The sequence below is a fragment of the Melospiza melodia genome, unplaced genomic scaffold, assembly GCF_035770615.1.
Source record: "Melospiza melodia melodia isolate bMelMel2 unplaced genomic scaffold, bMelMel2.pri scaffold_282, whole genome shotgun sequence".
NCBI classification, from domain to species: Eukaryota; Metazoa; Chordata; class Aves; order Passeriformes; family Passerellidae; genus Melospiza; species Melospiza melodia.
This window is the reverse complement of record NW_026948602.1, coordinates 81768-97381: the sequence shown is the minus strand read 5'-3', so window position 1 is coordinate 97381 and position 15614 is coordinate 81768. Positions and strand designations below refer to the sequence as shown.

At 58.2% G+C, this 15614-nt stretch overlaps 1 protein-coding gene and 1 long non-coding RNA gene across 2 annotated transcripts in view; both read right to left on the bottom strand.

The window, feature by feature from the left end:
• Window positions 1-1587: 1587 nt before the first annotated feature.
• Window positions 1588-15614, bottom strand: part of LOC134433976 (26S proteasome regulatory subunit 6B-like) — a 29182-nt gene continuing 15155 nt past the window's right edge. Inside the window, exons 7-11 of the mRNA XM_063182659.1 lie at window positions 13469-13636; window positions 10374-10450; window positions 8705-8873; window positions 7251-7306; window positions 1588-1736 (exon numbers count right to left, since the gene is read on the bottom strand). Coding sequence (XP_063038729.1) covers window positions 1623-1736; window positions 7251-7306; window positions 8705-8873; window positions 10374-10450; window positions 13469-13636 — 584 coding nt within the window. The 3' untranslated portion in view covers window positions 1588-1622. The remainder of the gene's footprint in view (window positions 1737-7250; window positions 7307-8704; window positions 8874-10373; window positions 10451-13468; window positions 13637-15614) is intronic.
• On the bottom strand, window positions 1759-2870 carry LOC134433977 (uncharacterized). Its single transcript, XR_010031783.1, has 3 exons — window positions 2808-2870; window positions 2475-2505; window positions 1759-1794 (listed from the first exon to the last, which is right to left on the bottom strand). It is a non-coding gene; the product is annotated as an uncharacterized LOC134433977 (long non-coding RNA).

Sequence of the window (15614 nt, the reverse complement as noted above, 5' to 3'; positions counted from 1 at the left end):
TGTTTGGGGGGGATTTTGAGGGGGATTTGGGGGGAAAATTTTTGGGGATTTTTTTGGGTTTTTGGGTATTTTTGGGGGAAATTTCTTGGATTTTTTGGGGATTTTATGGGGGAATTTTTTGGGATTTTTGAGGGGTTTTTTGAAATTTCTTCGGTTTTTTGGGGGATTTTGGTGTTTTTTTGGGGAGATTTTTCTAAATTTTGCGGGGGGGATTTTGGGGGGAATTTTTTTGGGATTTTTGGGAGTGATTTTGGAAGATTTTGGGGAAATTTTATGGGGGATTTGGGGGGAGTTTTGGGAATTTTGAGGAATTTTGAGGGAGATTTTGGGGAATTTTAGGGAATTCAGGGAATTTCAGATAATTTTCCCTCCCTTTTCTCCCTTTTTTCCTTTCTAACCTCATTTCCCCCAATTTTGTAACTTTTTGTTCAATTTTTTTATAATTTTATAACTTTCCCCACTTTTTATCAATTTTAATTCAATTTTTTGCCACTTTCTAATAGTTTCTTCTCATTTCCCTCCAGATTTTACCAATTTTGACTCAATTTTCCTCAACTTTAATCAATTTTTAATCAACTTCAATCAATTTTTATCAATTTTGGGTCGATTTTAGTCAATTTTGGGTCGATTTTGATCAAATTTTCGCCAATTTTCGGGGAAATTTTTCCTTTTCCGCTCCCTCCCCTTCTCTCCCCCTCCCCTCCCCCCCCCCCCGGCCTCTTTCCCCTCCCCCACCCCAATTTTGGGGCCCCCCCCCCCCCCGGGCGCTCCCACCTGTGGCTCCCCGCCCCGCCACTTCCGCACACGTGACCCGGCAGCGACCAATCAGCGCTCTCCTTCTCCGCAAGGCTGACTCCGTTCGACCAATCAAAGCGCCGGGATCCCTTGCTCACGTGATAGGAATGGACCAACCAGATGAGGGACTCGCTGGCGCGTCGCCATGGCAACGCGGCCTGCAAGGCTTCAAAATCGAGGCTGAAAATGTCGCCAAAATGTCCCAAAAATGACAAAAAACGCCTCAAAAGTCCCCAAAATTTCCCCGAACTGACCCAAAACTGCTCCTAAATCCCAAAAATCGCCGCGAGCCGCTGAAAAATCGCCTAAAAATGCCCCAAAATGCTGCAAAATGACCCAAAATGGCGGCAGATGACCCCAAATGTCCCCAGATGTCCCCAGGTTGTTGCCAGAGATGGTCTGCGGTTTTCTGGTGTCCTCAAGGTCATCCTGGTGTCCCCCAAAGTGTCCCCAAGGCCATCCTGGCGTCCCCATGGTGTCCCCGTGTCACCAAAGTGTCCCCAAATCCATCCCCAGGTCGTCCCCACGTCCCCAGCTCAATCCCAGTGTCCCCAAAGTGTCCCCAGGTCCCTCCTGGTGTCCCCAAAGTGTCTCCTGGGATATCCCAAGTCCCCAAAGTGTCCCCAAGGCCATCCAGTGTCCCCAAGCGTGACCCGGTGTCCCCAAAGTGTCCCCAAGGCCATCTCCAGGATGTCCCCAGGTCCCTCACGGTGTCCCCAAAAAGGCTCCAAGGCTCTCGCTCCGGTCTCAGCTTTATTTGAACGTCCCCAGATGTCCCCAGGGTGTCCCAGGTGTCCCCAAGGTGTCCCCAAGGTGTCCCCAAGGTGTCACTTGTAGAACTCGTGCTCCTGCTCGTCCTTCTTGATGACGGTTTTGTACGCCTTCTCGAAGTCCTTGGCCAGCACGATGTAGCGGTTCTCGCGCACGGCCAGCATGCCGCCCTGGGGACAATGTCACGTTTGTCACCTCAGTGTCACCTCAGTGTCACCTGTGTGTCACCTGAGTCACCTGCACCGAGTTACAGCCACCCCTGTGCCACCTGTGCCAGCTGTGTGTCACCTACAGCCACCCCTGTGCCACCTGTGCCAGCACGATGTAGCGGTTCTCGCGCACGGCCAGCGTGCCGCCCTGGGGACAATGTCACCTCAGTGTCACCTCAGTGTCACCTGAGTCACCTGCACTGAGTTACAGCCACACCTGTGTCACCTGTGCCACCCACAGCCACACCTGTGCCAGCCCCGTGTACCTGTTCTCACGCACGGCCAGCATGCCACCCTGCGGGGAATGTCACCTCAGTGTCACCTGGGACACCTGAGTGTCACCTGCACCGAGCCACAGCCACCCCTGTGCCACCTGTGCCAGCTGTGTGTCACCCACAGCCACTCCTGTGCCACCTGTGCCAGCACCGTGTACCTGTTCTCACGCACGGCCAGTGTGCCACCCTGCGGGGAATGGCACCTCAGTGTCACCTGAGTGTCACCTGAGTGTCACCTGAGTGTCATCTGTGTCACCCACAGCCACCTCTGTGTCACCTGTGTCACCCACAGCCACACCTGTGCCAGCCCCGTGTACCTGTTCTCGCGCACGGCCAGCGTGCCACCCTGGGGACAATGTCACATTTGTCACCTCAGTGTCACCTCAGTGTCACCTCAGTGTCACCTGGGACACCTCAGTGTCACCTGCACTGAGCTACAGCCACCCCTGTGTCACCTGTGTCACCTACAGCCACCCCTGTGTCACCCACAGCCAGCCCTGTGTCACCTGTGTCACCCACAGCCACACCTGTGCCAGCACCGTGTACCTGTTCTCAGGCACGGCCAGCGTGCCACCCTGCGGGGAATGGCACCTCAGTGTCACCTGTGTGCCACCTGTGTCACCTGGGACACCTCAGTGTCACCTGCACTGAGCCACAGCCACCCCTGTGCCACCTGTGTCACCTGTGCCAGCCCCGTGTACCTGTTCTCGCGCACGGCCAGCGTGCCACCCTGGGGACAATGGCACCTCAGTGTCACCTGGGTGTCACCTGGGACACCTCAGTGTCACCTGCACTGAGCCACAGCCACCCCTGTGCCACCTGTGCCACCCACAGCCACACCTGTGCCACCTGTGTCACCTGTGCCAGCCCCGTGTACCTGTTCTCACGCACAGCCAGCGTGCCACCCTGGAATGGCACCTCAGTGTCACCTGTGTGTCACCTGTGTGTCACCTGTGCCATCCCCTGTGTCACCTGTGTGACCTACACCCACACCTGTGCCACCTGTGCCAGCACCGTGTACCTGTTCCCACGCATGGCCAGCGTGCCACCCTGGGGATGGCACCTGAGTGTCACCCGGGTGTCACCTGTGTCACCTGGGACACCTCAGTGTCACCTGCACTGAGCCACAGCCACCCCCATGTCACCTGTGCCACCCACAGCCACACCTGTGCCAGCCCCGTGTACCTGTTCTCACGCACGGCCAGCGTGCCACCCTGGGGACAATGTCACATTTGTCACCTCAGTGTCACCTGAGCGTCACCTGAGTCACCTGCACCGAGTTACAGCCATCCCTGTGCCACCTGTGCCAGCTGTGTGTCACCCACAGCCACCCCTGTGCCAGCCCCGTGTACCTGTTCTCGCGCACGGCCAGTGTGCCACCCTGGGGACAATGGCACCTCAGTGTCACCTGTGTGCCACCTGGGACACCTCAGTGTCACCTGCACCGAGCCACAGCCACCCCTGTGCCACCTGTGCCAGCTGTGTGTCACCCACAGCCACCCCTGTGTCACCTGTGCCAGCACCGTGTACCTGTTCTCACACACAGCCAGCGTGCCACCCTTGGAATGTCACCTCAGTGTCACCTGGGTGTCACCTGGGTGTCACCTGTGCCATCCCCTGTGTCACCTGTGTGACCTACACCCACACCTGTGCCACCTGTGCCAGGCCCGTGTACCTGTTCCCACGCATGGCCAGCGTGCCACCCTGGGGATGGCACCTCAGTGTCACCTCAGTGTCACCTGGGACACCTGGGACACCTCAGTGTCACCTGTGTCACCTACAGCCACACCTGTGTCATCTCAGTGTCACCTGTGTGTCACCCGTGCCACCCACACCCACACCTGTGCCACCTGTGCCAGCACGATGTAGCGGTTCTCGCGCACGGCCAGCGTGCCGCCCTGTGGGGAATGGCACCTCAGTGTCACCCGGGTGTCACCTGTGTGTCACCTGGGACACCTCAGTGTCACCTGCACCGAGCCACAGCCACCCCTGTGCCACCTGTGCCAGCTGTGTGTCACCCACAGCCACCCCTGTGCCACCTGTGCCAGCTCCGTGTACCTGTTCCCGCGCACGGCCAGTGTGCCACCCTGCGGGGAATGGCACCTCAGTGTCACCTGAGTGTCACCTGAGTGTCACCTGAGTGTCATCTGTGTCACCCACAGCCACCTCTGTGTCACCTGTGCCACCCACAGCCAAACCTGTGCCAGCACCGTGTACCTGTTCTCGCGCACGGCCAGCGTGCCACCCTGGGGACAATGTCACATTTGTCACCTCAGTGTCACCTGAGTGTCACCTGAGTCACCTGCACTGAGTTACAGCCACCCCTGTGCCACCTGTGCCAGCACGATGTACCTGTTCTCGCGCACGGCCAGCGTGCCGCCCTGGGGACAATGTCACGTTTGTCACCTCAGTGTCACCTGAGTGTCACCTGGGACACCTGAGTGTCACCTACACCGAGTTACAGCCACCCCTGTGTCACCTACAGCCACACCTGTGCCACCTGTGCCAGCACGATGTAGCGGTTCTCGCGCACGGCCAGCGTGCCGCCCTGGGGACAGGGACGCCTGTGTCACCTGAGTGTCACCTGTGTGTCACCTGTGTGTCACCTGTGTCACCTGGGACATCTAGGACACCTCAGTGTCACCTCAGTGTCACCTGCACTGAGCCACAGCCAGCCCCGTGCCACCTGTGCCAGCACCGTGTACCTGTTCCCACGCACGGCCAGCGTGCCACCCTGGGGATGGCACCTCAGTGTCACCTCAGTGTCACCTGGGACACCTCAGTGTCACCTGAGTGTCACCCGTGCCACCCACAGCCACCCCTGTGCCAGCCCCGTGTACCTGTTCTCACGCACAGCCCAGCGTGGCACCCTGGGAATGGCACCTCAGTGTCACCTGTGTGCCACCTGTGTGTCACCTGTGCCATCCCCTGTGTCACCTGTGTGACCCACACCCACACCTGTGCCACCTGTGCCAGCACCATGTACCTGTTCTCACGCACGCCCAGCGTGGCACCCTGGGGATGGCACCTCAGTGTCACCTCAGTGTCACCTGGGACACCTGGGACACCTCAGTGTCACCTGTGTCACCTACAGCCACACCTGTGTCATCTCAGTGTCACCTGTGTGTCACCTGTGCCACCCACACCCACACCTGTGCCACCTGTACCAGCACAATGTAGCGGTTCTCGCGCACGGCCAGCGTGCCGCCCTGTGGGGAATGTCACCTCAGTGTCACCCGGGTGTCACCTGTGTGTCACCTGGGACACCTCAGTGTCACCTGCACCGAGCCACAGCCACCCCTGTGCCACCTGTGTCACCTGTGCCAGCCCCGTGTACCTGTTCCCACGCACGGCCAGCGTGCCACCCTGGGGATGGCACCTCAGTGTCACCTCAGTGTCACCTGTGCCACCTGGGACACCTCAGTGTCACCTGAGTGTCACCCGTGCCACCCACAGCCACCCCTGTGCCAGCACCGTGTACCTGTTCTCGCGCACAGCCAGCGTGCCACCCTGGGAATGGCACCTCAGTGTCACCTGTGTCACCTGTGTGCCACCTGTGCCATCCCCTGTGTCACCTGTGTGACCCACACCCACACCTGTGCCACCTGTGCCAGCACCGTGTACCTGTTCTCACGCACGGCCAGCGTGCCACCCTGGGGATGGCACCTCAGTGTCACCCGGGTGTCACCTGTGTCACCTGGGACACCTCAGTGTCACCTGCACTGAGCCACAGCCACCCCTGTGCCACCTGTGCCAGCTGTGTGTCACCCACAGCCACCCCTGTGCCACCTGTGCCACCTGTGCCAGCACCGTGTACCTGTTCTCACACACAGCCAGCGTGCCACCCTGGGGATGGCACCTCAGTGTCACCTCAGTGTCACCTGAGTGTCACCCGTGCCACCCACAGCCACCCCTGTGCCAGCCCCGTGTACCTGTTCTCACACACAGCCAACGTGCCACCCTGGGGTCAATGGCACCTCAGTGTCACCTGTGTGCCACCTGTGTGTCACCTGTGCCATCCCCTGTGTCACCTGTGCCACCTGTGTGACCTACACCCACACCTGTGCCACCTGTGCCAGCACCGTGTACCTGTTCTCAGGCACGGCCAGCGTGCCACCCTGGGGATGGCACCTCAGTGTCACCTGGGTGTCACCTGTGTGCCACCTGTGCCACCTGTGCCAGCACCGTGTACCTGTTCCCACGCACGGCCAGCGTGCCACCCTGGGGATGGCACCTCAGTGTCACCTCGGTGTCACCTGTGTGCCACCTGTGTGCCACCTGCACTGAGCCGCAGCCACCCCTGTGCCACCTCTGCTCAGTCACCGGTGCCACCCAGCCACAGGTGTCACACTCGTCCCCAGGTGTGCCCAGGTGTGCCCAATCTCCCCTTTCACCCGTCTCAGGCGTCTCCCAGCTGTACCAGGTGTGCCCAGGTGCCCCCAGGTGTGCCCAGGGGTATCTCAGGTGTGTGCCCAGGTGTGTCTGTGGATATTCCCAGGTGTGCCCAGGTGCCCCCAGGTGTGCCCAGGTGTGTGCCCAGGTGTATCTCAGGTGTGTATCTCAGGTGTGTGCCCAGGTGTGTCTGTGGATATTCCCAGGTGTGCCCAGGTGTGCCCAGGTGTGTGCCCAGGTGCCCCAGGTGTGTCTGTGGATATTTCCAGGTGTGCCCAGGTGTGTCCCAGGTGTGTGCCCAGGTGTGCCTGGGTGTGTCCCAGGTGCCCCCAGGTGTGTCTGTGGATATTCCCAGGTGTGCCCGCGTGTGCCCGCGTGTGCCCAGGTGTATCCCAGGTGTATTCCCAGGTGCCCCCAGGTGTGCCCAGGTGTGTCTGTGGACATTCCCAGGTGTGCCCAGGTGTGCCCAGGTGTGCCCAGGTGTGTCTGTGGATATTCCCAGGTGTGCCCAGGTGCCCCCAGGTGTGCCCAGGTGTATCTCAGGTGTGCCCAGGTGTATCTCAGGTGTATACCAGCTGTGCCCAGGTGTGTCTGTGGATATTCCCAGGTGTGCCCAGGTGTGCCCAGATGTGCCCAGGCGTGTGCCCAGGTGTGCCTGGGTGTGTCCCAGGTGCCCCCAGGTGTGTCTGTGGATATTCCCAGGTGTGCCCGGGTGTGCCCAGGTGTGTCCCAGGTGCCCCCAGGTGTGCCAGGTGTGTCTGTGGACATTCCCAGGTGTGCCCAGGTGTGTGCCCAGGTGTGCCCTCACCTCCTGGCAGATGGAGTTGATGTCGGCCCCCGAGATCTTGTCCGGCCGCGCCACGTCTGGGTCAGGGGTCAAGGAAACGGCCCAGGTGTGCCCAGGTGTGCCCAAGTGCCCCCAGGTGTGTGCCCAGGTGTGCCCAGGTGTGCCCAGAGCATGCCCAGGTGAGTGCCCAGGGGCCCTCAAGTGTGTTTCTAAACCCCCCAGGTGCCCCCAGGTGTGCCCTTGGCACATCCCGCTGTGCCCAGGTGCCCCCAGGTGTGCCCAGGTGTGTTTCTAAACTCCCCAGGTGCCCCCAGCCATGCCCAGGTGTGTGCCCAGGTGTGCCCATACAATCCTCCAGGTCCACCTCCTCGGACAGGTGTGTGCCCAGGTGCCCCCAGGTGTGCCCAGACATGTTTTTAACCCCCCAGGTGTGCCCAGGTGTGCCCAGGTGTGTTTCTAACTCCCCCCAAGTGCCCCCAGGTGCGCCCAGGTGTGCCCAGGTGCCCCCAGGTGTGCCCAGGTGTGCCCTTGGCACATCCAGGTGTGCCCAGGTGTGCCCAGGTGTGCGGATACAATCCTTCAGATCCACCTCCATGGACAGGTGAGTGCCCAGGTGTGCCCAGGTGTGTTTCTAACCCCCTTAGGTGCCCCCAGCCATGCCCAGGTGTGTGCCCAGGTGCCCCCACGTGCCCCCACGTGCCCCCACGTGCCCCCAGGTGTGCCCAGACATGTTTTTAACCCCCCAGGTGAGCGCCCAGGTGCCCCCAGGTGCCCCCAGCCATGCCCAGGTGCCCCCAGGTGTGCCAGGTGTGCGGATACAATCCTCCAGGTGTGCCCAGGTGTGTTTCTAACCCCCCCCAGCTGTGCCCAGATGCCCCCAGCCATGCCCAGGTGTGCCCAGGTGCCCCCAGGTGTGCCAGCTGTGCGGATACAATCCTGCAGGTCCACCTCCTCGGGCAGGTGAGTGCCCAGGTGTGCCCAGGTGTGTTTCTAACCCCCCCAGGTGCCCCCAGGTGTGTGCCCAGCCATGCCCAGGTGTGTGCCCAGGTGTGCCCAGGTGTGCCCAGGTGTGCCAGGTGAGCGGATACAATCCTCCAGGTGTGCCCAGGTGTGCCCAGGTGTGTGCCCAGGTGTGCCCAGGTGCCCCAGGTGTGCCAGGTGAGCGGATACAATCCTCCAGGTGTGCCCAGGTGTGTTTCTAACCCCCCCAGGTGTGCCCAGCCATGCCCAGGTGTGTGCCCAGCCATGTCCAGGTGTGTGCCCAGGTGTGTGCCCAGGTGTGCCCAGGTGCCCCAGGTGTGCCAGGTGAGCGGATACAATCCTCCAGGTGTGCCCAGGTGTGTTTCTAACCCCCCCAGGTGTGCCCAGGTGTGCCCAGCCATGCCCAGGTGTGTGCCCAGGTGCCCCCAGGTGTGTGCCCAGGTGTGTGCCCAGGTGTGCCCAGGTGCCCCCAGGTGTGCCAGGTGAGCGGATACAATCCTCCAGGTCCACCTCCTCGGACAGGTTCATCTTGCCGGTGATGGTGGAGAAGATGAGGCGCTTCTGCCGCCGGTCGGGCAGCGGGAACTCGATCTTGCGGTCCAGGCGGCCGGGCCGCAGCAGCGCCGGGTCCAGCGTGTCCGCGCGGTTGGTGGCCATGATCACCTGGGGACACGTGAGGACACCTGAGGACACCTGAGGACACCTCAGATCTCCAAAACCACCCAGAACCTCATAAAGATCCACACAGACTCCATAGAACCTCAAAAAACCCCAAAAAACCCCCATAGTTCCTGACCCAGGTGTCCTCATGGTTGGTGGCCATGATCTCCTGGGGACAGGTGAGGACACCTGAGATCTCCAGAACCTCATAGAACCTCATAAAGATCCACACAGACTCCATAAAACCTCAAAAAACCCTGAAATTGCTGGTCCAGGTGTCCCCAGGTTGGTGGCCATGATCTCCTGGAGACAGGTGACACCTGAGATCTCCAAAACCTCATAGAACCTCATAAAAATCCACACAGACTCCATAAAACCTCAAAAAACCCCAGAATTCTGGATCCAGGTGTCCCCAGGTTGGTGGCCATGATCTCCTGCGGACAGGTGACACCTGAGGACACCTGAGATCCTCAAAACCTCATAAAAATCCATAAAAATCCACACAGCCTCCATAAAACCTCAAAAAACCCCGAAAAACCCCCATAGTTCATGGTCCAGGTGTCCTCATGGTTGGTGGCCATGATCTCCTGGGGACAGGTAAGGACACCTGAGATCTCCAAAACCTCATAGAACCTCATAAAAATCCACACAGACTCCATAAAACCTCAAAAAACCCCAAAAAACTCCATAAAAGCCCCATAAAACCCCAGAATAGCTGGTCCAGGTTGGTGGCCATGATCTCCTGTGGACAGGTGAGAACACCTGAGATCTCCAAAACCTCATAAAATCCCATAAAAATCCACACAGACTCCATAAAACCTCAAAAAACCCTGAAATTGCTGGTCCAGGTGTCCTCATGGTTGGTGGCCATGATCTCCTGGAGACAGGTGAGGACATCTAAGATCTCCAAAACCCCACAGAACCTCATAAAGATCCACACAGACTCCATAAAACCTCAAAAAACCCCAAAAATCTCCATAAAAGCCCCATAAAACCCCAGAATAGCTGGTCCAGGTTGGTGGCCATCATCTCCTGTGGACAGGTGAGGACACCTGAGATCTCCAAGACCTCATAAAATCCCATAAAAATCCACACAGACTCCATAAAACCTCAAAAAACCCTGAAAAACCCTCATAGTTCATGGTCCAGGTGTCCTCATGGTTGGTGGCCATGATCTTCTGGAGACACGTGAGGGGTGAGGACACCTGAGATCTCCAAAACCTCATAAAAATCCATAAAAATCCACACAGACTCCATAAAACCTCAAAAAACCCTGGAATTGCTGGTCCAGGTGTCCCCAGGTTGGTGGCCATGATCTCCTGGAGATACCTGAGGACACCTGAGGACACCTGGAGATACCTGAGGACACCTGGAGATACCTGAGACCCTCCAGGACCATGAGAACCCCAAAATTCATGGTCCAGGTGTCCTCATGGTTGGTGGCCGTGGTCACCTGGAGATACCTGAGGACACCTGGGGCCACCCGAGGACACCCGGTCCCACCTTGACGTTGACGTTCTGGTCGAAGCCGTCCATCTGGTTCAGGAGCTCCAGGAGGATCCGCTGGACCTCGCGGTCGGCTTGGGGAGAGAAACGAGGAGATGTTGGGACCTCTGGGTGGGAGGGACCACCCAAAACCCCCAAAGTTCCACCAAAAACCCAAAATTCCGTCCAGGAGACACCAAAATCCCACCCAGGTGCTCCTGAGGTTCTCCAGAAGGTTCCTCACCCTCAAATTCCACCCAAAATCCAAAATTCTGTCCAGGAGACCCCAAAATTCCACCCAGGTGTCCCCAAACCCCACCTTGGTCTCCATCTTGAAGTTCTCCAGAAGGTTCCTCACCCCAAAATCCCACCAAAAACCACCCAAACTCCACCCAGGACCACCAGAGGTCCACCCAGGACCTCCCAGCCCCCACCCCATGGAGACCCCTCCCCAATCTGAGGGTCTGAGGTCTCCAAGCCCCACCTTGATGTTCTCCTGACCTTCATCCTGAAGGTTCCTCACCATGACCTTCACCCAGAAGTTCTCCAGAAGGTTCCTCAAGCCCAAATCCCACCAAAAACCATCCAAACTCCACCCAGGACCACCAGAGGTCCACCCAGGAGCTCCCAGACCCCACCCCATGGACACCCCTGGCCAGGCAGGAGGTCCAGGTCCTCAAACCCCACCTTGATGTTCTCCTGAAATTCATCCTGAAGGTTCCTCACCATGACCTTCACCCAGAAGTTCTCCAGAAGGTTCCACACCCCAAAGATCCACCCAGGACCACCAGAGGTCCACCCAGGAGCTCCCAGCCCTCACCCCATGGACACCCCTGGCCAGGCAGGAGGTCCAGGCCCTCAAACCCCACCTTGATGTTCTCCAGACCTTCATCCAGAAGTTCTCCAGAAGGTTCCTCAAGCCCAAATCCCACCAAAAACCACCCAAACTCCACCCAGGACCTCCCAAACCCCAATCCATGGAGACCCCTGGCCAGGTTGGAGCTCCAGGTCCTCAAACCCCACCTTGATGTTCTCCAGACCCTCACCCAGAAGTTCTCCAGAAGGTTCCTCAAGCCCAAATCCCACCAAAAACCACCCAAACTCCACCCAGGACCACCAGAGGTCCACCCCATGGAGACCCCTCCCCAATCTGAGGATCTGAGATCTTCAAACCCCACCTTGATGTTCTCCAGACCTTCATCCTGAAGGTTCCTCACCATGACCTTCACCCAGAAGTTCTCCAGAAGGTTCCTCAAGCCCAAATCCCACCAAAAACCACCCAAACTCCACCCAGGACCACCAGAGGTCCATCCAGGAGCTCCCAGACCCCACCCCATGGAGATCCCTGGCCAGGTTGGAGATCCAGGTCCTCAAACCCCACCTTGATGTTCTCCAGACCCTCACCCAGAAGTTCTCCAGAAGGTTCCTCACGCCCAAATCCCACCCAAAACCCCAAATTCCGTCCAGGAGACCCCAAAATTTCATCCAGGAGACCCCAAACCCCACCCAGGTGTCCCCAAACCCCACCTTGGTCTCCATCCTGAAGTTCTCCAGAAGGTTCCTCACCCCAAAGTCCCACCAAAAACCACCGAAATCCACCTAAATCCACCCAAACTCCACCCAGGACCACCAGAGGTCCACCCAGGAGCTCCCAGACCCCACCCCATGGAGACCCCTCCCCAATCTGAGGGTCTGAGGTCCTCAAACCCCACCTTGATGTTCTCCTGACCTTCATCCTGAAGGTTCCTCACCATGACCTTCACCCAGAAGTTCTCCAGAAGGTTCCTCAAGCCCAAATCCCACCAAAAACCACCCAAACTCCACCCAGGACCACCAGAGGTCCACCCAGGAGCTCCCAGACCCCACCCCATGGAGATCCCTGGCCAGGTTGGAGCTCCAGGTCCTCAAACCCCACCTTGATGTTCTCCAGACCCTCACCCAGAAGTTCTCCAGAAGGTTCCTCACCCCAAATCCCACCAAAAACCACCAAAAACCTCCCAAACTCCACCCAGGACCACCAGAGGTCCACCCCATGGAGACCCCTCCCCAATCTGAGGATCTGAGATCTTCAAACCCCACCTTGATGTTCTCCTGACCTTCATCCTGAAGGTTCCTCACCATGACCTTCACCCAGAAGTTCTCCAGAAGGTTCCTCAAGCCCAAATCCCACCAAAAACCACCCAAACTCCACCGAGGACCTCCCAGACCCCACCCCATGGAGATCCCTGGCCAGGTTGGAGATCCAGATCCTCAAACCCCACCTTGATGTTCTCCAGACCCTCACCCAGAAGTTCTCCAGAAGGTTCCTCAAGCCCAAATCCCACCAAAAACCACCAAAAACCACCCAAACTCCACCCAGGACCACCAGAGGTCCACCCCAATGGAGATCCCTCCCCAATCTGAGGATCTGAGATCTTCAAACCCCACCTTGATGTTCTCCAGACCTTCATCCTGAAGTTCTCCAGAAGGTTCCTCAAGTCCAAATCCCACCTAAACCCACCCAAACTCCACCCAGGACCACCAGAGGTCCACCCAGGAGCTCCCAGCCCTCACCCCATGGACACCCCTGGCCAGGTTGGAGATCCAGATCCTCAAACCCCACCTTGATGTTCTCCTGACCTTCACCCAGAAGTTCTCCAGAAGGTTCCTCAAGCCCAAATCCCACCAAAAACCACCCAAACTCCACCCAGGACCACCAGAGGTCCACCCAGGAGCTCCCAGACCCCACCCCATGGACACCCCTGGCCAGGTTGGAGGTCCAGATCCTCAAACCCCACCTTGATGTTCTCCAGACCTTCATCCAGAAGTTCTCCAGAAGGTTCCTCAAGCCCAAATCCCACCAAAAACCACCCAAACTCCACCCAGGACCACCAGAGGTCCACCCCATGGAGACCCCTCCCCAATCTGAGGATCTGAGATCTTCAAACCCCACCCTGATGTTCTCCAGACCTTCATCCAGAAGATCTCCAGAAGGTTCCTCACCCCAAATCCCACCAAAAACCACCTAAATCCACCCAAACTCCACCCAGGACCACCAGAACTCCACCCAGGACCACCAGAGCTCCACCCAGGAGCTCCAGCCCCCACCCCAGGAGGTCCACCCAGGTCCTCACCGCCGGTCTGGGCGTCGAAGCGCTTGGTGGCGATGGCGTCGATCTCGTCGATGAAGATGATGGCCGGCGCGTTCTCCTTGGCCAGGCGGAAGACGTCGCGCACCATGCGCGGGCCCTCGCCCAGGTACTTCTGCACGAACTCCGAGCCCACCACGCGGATGAAGGCGGCTGGAGAAGACACCACCGAGGAAGGTCCAGGGTCACCAAAACATCTCCAGAAACACCATGGAGACCACCAGGAACCCATCAGGAACCCAAAACATCTCCAGAAACACCATGGAGACCACCAGGAACCCAAAACATCTCCAGAAACACCATGGAGACCACCAGGAACCCATCAGGAACCCAAAACATCTCCAGAAATTCCAAAAATCCCACCAGGAACCTGTGGAGACCACCAGGAACCCGTGGAGACCTCCAGGAACCCATGGAGACCATGAGGAACCCAGAACATCTCCAGGAACCCGTGGAGACCACCAGGAACCCAAAACACCACCAGGAACCCGTGGACACCACCAGAAACCCAGAACATCTCCAGGAACACATGGAGACCACCAGGAACCCGTGGAGACCACCAGGAACCCAGAACATCTCCAGAAATCCCAAAAATCCCACCAGGAACCCATGGAGACCACCAGGAACCCGTGGAGACCACCAGGAACCCAAAAAACATCTCCAGAAACCCAAAACATCTCCAGAAACACCATGGAGACCACCAGGAACCCCATGGAGAGCACCAGGAACCCAGAACATCTCCAGAAATCCCAAAAATCCCACCAGGAACCCGAGGAGACCACCAGGAACCCATGGAGACCACCAGGAACCCAAAACATCTCCAGGAACCCCATGGAGACCACCAGGAACCCAGAACATCTCCAGGAACCCCATGGAGACCACCAGGAACCCGTGGAGACCACCAGGAACCCAAAACATCTCCAGAAATTCCAAAAATCCCACCGGGAACCCGAGGAGACCACCAGGAACCCATGGAGACCACCAGGAACCCCATGGAGACCACCAGGAACCCAAAACATCTCCAGAAACCCCATGGAGACCACCAGGAACCCCATGGAGACCACCAGGAACCCATGGAGATCATCAGGAACCCAGAACATCTCCAGGAATTCCAAAAATCCCACCAGGAACCCATGGAGACCACCAGGAACCCATGGAAACCTCCAGGAACCCATGGAGACCACCAGGAACCCAGAACATCTCCAGAAACACCATGGAGACCACCAGGAACCCAAAACATCTCCAGAAATCCCAAAAATCCCACCAGGAACCCATGGAGACCACCAGGAACCCGTGGAGACCACCAGGAACCCAAAAAACATCTCCAGAAACCCAAAACATCTCCAGGAACCCCATGGAGACCACCAGGAACCCGTGGAGACCACCAGAAACCCATGGAGACCACCAGGAACCCAAAACATCTCCAGGAACCCCATGGAGACCACCAGGAACCCACCAGGAACCCAAAACATCTCCAGGAACCCCATGGAGACCACCAGGAACCCAGAACATCTCCAGGAACCCATGGAGACCACCAGGAACCCAAAACATCTCCAGGAAACCCATGGAGAACACAAGGAACCCATGGAGACCACCAGGAACCCGTGGACACCACCAGGAACCCAGAACATCTCCAGGAACACATGGAGACCACCAGGAACCCCATGGAGACCACCAGGAACCTGAAACATCTCCAGGAACACCATGGAGACCACCAGGAACCCAAAACATCTCCAGAAATTCCAAAAATCCCACCAGGAACCCATGGAGACCACCAGGAACCCAGAACCAACTTCAAATCACCCAAGAACCTCCTCAAACCCCCCGAGATGTCTGCAAACCCCTCCCAGATGTCTCCAAACCCCCCTGAGATGTCCCCAAACCCCAGCCAGGACCTCTCGAGGTGTCCCCAAACCCCCCTGAGATGTCCCCAAACCCCCCTGAGATGTCTCCAAACCCCTCCCAGATGTCCCCAACCCCTCTGAGATGTCTCCAAACCCCACCCAGATGTCTCCAAACTTCTCGAGATGTCCCCAAACCCCACCCAGGACCTCCCAGATGTCCCCAAACCCCCCCGAGATGTCTCCAAACCCCACCCAGATGTCCCCAAACCCCTCTCAGATGTCTCCAA